This window comes from Enhydra lutris, unplaced genomic scaffold (genome assembly GCF_002288905.1).
Source record: "Enhydra lutris kenyoni isolate GAN:26980312 unplaced genomic scaffold, ASM228890v2 scaffoldscaffold2, whole genome shotgun sequence".
Taxonomy (NCBI): Eukaryota; Metazoa; Chordata; class Mammalia; order Carnivora; family Mustelidae; genus Enhydra; species Enhydra lutris.
The window spans coordinates 46953311-46959310 of record NW_019154086.1 but is presented as its reverse complement, the minus strand read 5'-3'; the positions used below and the strand labels follow the sequence as shown (position 1 = coordinate 46959310).

Genomic DNA, 6000 nt, shown 5'->3' with positions numbered 1-6000 from the left:
TTTTTTTTTTTTTTTTTAAGGTTTTATTTATTTATTTGACAGAAAGAAGGAGAGATCATAGGTAGGCAGAGAGGCAGGGGTGGGGAGGTGGGGGGGTGGAGCAGGCTCCTGCAGAGAGCCCGATGCTGGGCTGCTGAAGGCAGAGGCTTAACCCACTGAGCTACCCAGGCGCCCCGAATTCTCATGTTCTTTAGAGAATTAGGCTTCTGCCTGGGAATATAGTTTCATCCAGTGTGTGGGGACTGGGGGTAGATCCCACCTGGATATCGCCCCTTTGCTGTGTAGCTTATCAGCCAGTCCTTCTGTTTTCAGTTCTTTGCCTCACCTCCATCTTGAATACTTTATGCACTAATCTTCAGGCCTCTGAGATTCTGCAGGGCTTTCCTTCCGTATTTCCTTCTGCAGTTCTTTTTGCCTCTTTGCTAGTAAGTAAGTCATTTACAAATCCCTTCCTGTATGCTTCATTGCTTGAAATCTTGGGTCTTGTTCATTTCTCCCCTAGCTCCCTCTGTCCTTGTGGCATATTTCTTTAAAATATGCAATTTTTGACGTGGAGAGGAAATAATGTATAACCCTGTTTTCATAAGGAGAGATTTTAAATGTTTGACTCCAGTAGTTTTGTTCCCTGCATCAATTCTTCTGATTGCAGCATGCATAGTAATTTTAAATGTCTTGAAGATAAAAACGGCATGAGAGATACTGGAGTGTCACCCCTCTGCTTACATACCTATTGAATTTCATAACATAAAATTGCTTCAGGACAGCCTAAGTGCTTGTGTGTACACCCACTTAAACCATTCCCCAGCTCTGTGTAACTTAGATCCTCATTACTTACTGTTTTTAAGAGGGAGAATTGTTTAAGTTTTAAACATGACTTTTAAATTGTTCCTTAAGGAATCATAGTATCTTGTCTGTGGTCTGGCCATAAAGTATTTGTAAAAGTTATGATGGAATTTCTGTTACTGCTATCTGTTGATAACTTCAGTAGCTAATATTAATGTGTGCCATGTCATGAAATACTTTACATGGGTAATATCATACATCATCTTTACAACAAGGCTGTTTTCCCCAGTAGATTGTGGTCTTTTATATAAAGTTGACTCTTGAACAACATGGATTTGAACTGATACGGTCCACTTATGCAGATTTTTTTTCAATAAATATAGTACTGTAAATGTAGTTTCCTAACATGATTTTCTTAACATTTTCTTCAGCTTTATATAGTAAGAATAAAATATATAATACATATACAAAATATATGTTACATGTTTATTTTCTTGGTAAGGCTTCAGTCAGTAGTAGGCTATTAGAAGTTAAGTTTTGGGGGAGTCAAAAGTTATATGTGGATTTTTAACTACATGGGGTGTGGAAAAGGTTGGTTCCCCTAACCCCCATGTAGTCTGGGAGTCCACTGTAATGAGGTTTTAAGCCTATTTCATAGCTGTTTAAAAATTATACCTGTTCCTTATTTATTGAGTATGGGGTCTCCCTTAATCTAGTTAATTTTGTTTCAAATCTCTTATAGGCCTATTATTTATCTAATTAGTGTGTTGATTTCTGACAATAGAATTACAGTTTTGATCTTTCCTTTTGGGCTTTAATTTTTTTTAATTTTTAATTTTTTAATTTTTTAAAATTTCCTATTTAAAACTAAGTGGAGTTTTTAGGAAACACTAAGTTTATTATGATTAAAATTTTAACACAATGTATTCAATTCCAGGTAGTGCATATACTTAACTAGTTTTCACATACTCAGTTTTTTCATCAGTTTTATCAAGGCATACGATAACATTCACCAAATAAAATTTAAGTGTGTAATTCAGTAAGTTTTGGTAATGTGTAAGGTCCTGTAACTACTATTATAATCAATCAAGATACAGAACATTTCTTTTATCCCAAGAATTCCTCCATGCCCTTTGCAGTCAGTTCCTATGCACTCCACTACCTCTAGGTAATCACTGATCTCATTTCTGTTCTAGTTTTGCTTTTTCCAAAAAGTCTTTAAAATGAAAATGTCCTAAAATAAAAGGCTTTTGTCCCTTACTTTTTCAGTTAGCATAATGCTTTTGAGATTCATCCAGATTGTTACTTTTTTTTACAGAATGTAATAATCTATTATATTGATATACCATAACTTGTTTATCCTTCATCAGTTGGTAGACACTTAGGTTACGAGTTGGGCTTTTAAGAATACAGCTGCTATGAGTTCATGGACAGGACTTTGTGAAGACATCTATCTGGATTTCTCCTGAGTCAGCACCTAAGAGTGGGACTTTATAAGAAATCAACAGGCTGTCTTTTCTGGGTTTTTTGGTTTGTTTTTTTTTTTTAAGCCATTTTCTAAAATGACTACCACTTTGCATTCCCATCAGCAATGTATGAGATTTCCAGTTGGCCTTTATCAGCACTTGGCTTTCTCATTCTTTTTAGTTTTCACCATTAATAGATGTATCGTTACAGCTCATTGTGGTTGTTTGCCTTTCCCTGATAAATGATTTGGAAAAAAATCTTTCAGGGTTTATTTGCATCCATATGCATATGAATTTCTCTGTTTTTATGTTGTATTTTTCACTTTTTTGCATAAAATTTGTTTCAGTTTTATTTTCTTGATGGCATGTACTGTTCTATCAGTATGAAATACTTATGTATTTTATATATAAAAGTTCTAAATTTTGTATATTTATAAATAATTTGTTCTAAATTTTATTGGGCATAATAACATTGCCATGCTGCTTTTTTTTACTATGTGATACGCACGTACACTTTTTTTTTTTTTTTTTTTTAATTATAGAGGTAGAATTGTTTAGTGTATTTCTGTGGTGGGCTGCTTTTCTTTTTCTTCCTTTCATGCCCATTTGGAGGTTCAGGTTACTTCTGATTTAGTCTACTTTTCGCTTTGACTCTTTGGTAAGGGGTCTCCTGATTTTCCTCTGGTTAGAAAGCAGTTCTCAAGGTTTCACGAGGTTTCACTGGGTTGTTATTAGTGCTTTAAGAGAAAATTATTTCCCATTCTTGCATTTAAAAAGAATAATTACTGGGGTGCCTGGGTGGCTCAGTGGGTTGAAGCCTCTGCCTTCGGTTCAGGTCATGATCCCAGGGTCTTGGGATCGAGCCCCGCATCGGGCTCTCTGCTCGGCAGGGAGCCTGCTTCCCTTCCTCTCTCTCTGCCTGTTTCTCTGCCTACTTGTGATCTCTGTCTGTCAAATAAACAAATAAAATCTTTAAAAAAAAAAAAAAAGAATAATTACTCAGCCTATCTCTTACAAATTCCTTGAAAAAGTTTAAATGATGTCATTTGTTTAGAGCTTTTGTTTTGTGTTGATGATCAGTTTTTGTATTTAAATTGGATTCCTCTAACTAAGCTTATCTGCTTTGTACAGATTTCTACATGTGGGCCTAATCCACTGATTTTGAGTTATAAATATCATTTTTTGTAGGCAGAACACTTCTGAGTATTTGAATATTTAAAATAGGAAACATGATTATCCATCAGTGGTTAATTTTTATTGCTCTGAAGACCATAGCTTGAGTTTTGAAAGATAGAGGAGTTTGAGGGATAGGATATACTTCAGATAGTGACCTAGGTGTCAACAGCCGCAAATAATATCTGGCAAGGAGCACCAAATAAACCCTTAGGATACTATTTAAAACTATGATGTGACTTCCCAGTAAATTATTAAGCTCAGTTCTTTTTAGCTACTAAAGGTGTATGCAGTCAAATAAACATTAAAATTGTTTAGTCTTTTAAAATAAAAAATCTTAACATTTTAGTACCTTGGTGAAGCCCTAGTTTCCCATTCATTATACAGTCTAAATGTGTGTAATAATTTATGGAGTAAGTAGATTTGTTCCTTTCATTTTTTTCGTAGATGTGGTGGTACAGTAGGAGCTATTCTGACATGTCCATTGGAAGTTGTAAAAACACGGCTGCAGTCATCTTCTGTGACGCTTTATATCTCTGAAGTTCAGTTGAACACCATGGCTGGAGCCAGTGTCAACCGTGTAGTGTCTCCCGGACCTCTCCACTGCCTAAAGTGAGGCACAATTTTCGTGAATTTGTTTTTTTTTTTTTAGTCTGTTTACCTTAATGATAGCCATGTGTTTTGTTTGTTTATATTCTGCCACATTTTAAGAAGCTTTTTTACAAACTTATTAACAGAGTTACTCTGAATTATATTCATCAGAAATGATAATCCCTAATGGAGAGGAACAGTTAATTGGATGATATAAAATGTAATGTTATTTCCAAATCATGTGTATTTGGATTATTTTTCTATATTTATTCAATGGATTTGTTTTCTGAAGGTATTCTAGGTGTCCTATTTGGATCATTTATTTGTCTTTGAAATGTGATAGTATTAAATCCCAACTCTTTCTGTGTGTTTTTTAATTTTCCACGTATTGACACAGTTAGTACAACCACTTAATGGCAATCTGTGATTTTTATGTAACCTAAACATAACTGAAATTTAAAGCAGTGTTCTACTGATTTTAAGAGGTGATTCAGTGTTTGTTTGACATTTCTTGGTGGTTTGAAAAAGATTTTGTTTTTACATTTTACCATACTTCATTATATTGCACATTGGATTTAAAATTTCAAAACTATTGAGATTACGTTTTATGTGTTCAAACTTAGGTATGTAACTTGTATCTGCCTTATCAGGTCACTTGGTACATAATCTATTTGAACTTAGTTCAGTAGTATTTATTTTGTGGCAGCAAATAAACTCAATACTGAGTGTTTACCTTAGTTACCAAGAGTTCATCAGTCTTTTCTTTTTTCAGTTTTCCTATTACATGGTAGGTAGAATAAAATTGTTAACAATTTTGGATGAAAATGCTGTAATTATAGGGTGCCTGAGTGGCTCAGTCAGTTGAACATCTGCCTTCGGCTCAGATCATGATCCCTGGGTCCTGGGATTGAGTCCCAGGTTGGGCTCCCTGCTGAGCAGGGAGCCTGCTTCTCCCTCTCCCTATGTGCCTCCTCCAGGCTGTACACTCTCTCACTCACTCTCTGTATCTCAAATAAATAAAATCTTTAAAAATAAATAAATAAAATGCCATAATTACAGGGGCACCTGGGTGCCTCTGTCAGTTAAGCATCTGACTCTTGATTTCGGCTCAGGTCATGATCTCAGCGTTGTGAGATACAGCCCTTTGATGGGCTCCGTGCTGGATGTGGAGACTACTTAAGAGTCTCTCTCTCTCCCTTTGCCCCTCTCCCCTTCTTAAATAAATAAATAAATAAAATGCTGTAATTATAGATGAGTATCTGATACGAATATTATCAATCAGATTAATAATATCTTGGCAAAAATAGAATATTTTACTAATTAATAATAGGTCATCTCAGTATCATGATTTTGTCTTTTATTACCACTATTACGTCTCCTGAACGTCTTTCTTTGATCTTTGCGACAGTACCGTATATATTTTTTTATTTATTTAAGAGCCAGCAGGAGTGTATGCAAGCAGAGGGAGGGGCAGATGCGGAGGAAGAGGAACAAGCAGGCTCTGAGATGAGTGCACGGCCACTGTGGGGCTCAGATCTCACGACCCTGAGATCATGACCTGAGCTGAAATCAAGTCAGATGCCTAACCACCTGAGACACCCAGGCTCCCCACAGTAGTATTATATTTTTTATTCTTTTTTATATTTTTCAGTGGTTTTGCCTTCTGACTTTTCTCAGCAGTAGTAGGAATCCCTCTCAGCTTCGTTTTAATTTCTCAGTTTTTCTGGCCCTCTGTTAAGAGTCAGTTTAACATGTGTCACCTGTCATTAGTATATAGGTGACTTCTAAGTTTGCATTCTCTGCCTTAATGCCTTTTTACTCATTCCCTTTGATTCCCTACTCAGGGGCTCTGTCCAAAGCAATCTGTTTCATGGCTTTTTTTTTCCCCCCAACATCTTTATTTGAGGTACAAGTTACGTACCATAAAATTAACCCATGTAAAGTATACAATTTGTTTGTTTTTAGTATATCCAGAGAATTGTGCGAC

The 6000-nt window shown here is 35.5% G+C and overlaps 1 protein-coding gene across 1 annotated transcript in view; it reads left to right on the top strand.

Annotated features, from left to right (window-relative positions):
• The window catches only part of LOC111147681 (solute carrier family 25 member 36), a 35234-nt gene that overhangs the window by 7383 nt on the left and 21851 nt on the right, over positions 1–6000 (top strand). Inside the window, exon 2 of the mRNA XM_022503905.1 lies at positions 3870–4034. Within this exon, the coding sequence (XP_022359613.1) occupies positions 3870–4034 (165 nt within the window). The remainder of the gene's footprint in view (positions 1–3869; positions 4035–6000) is intronic.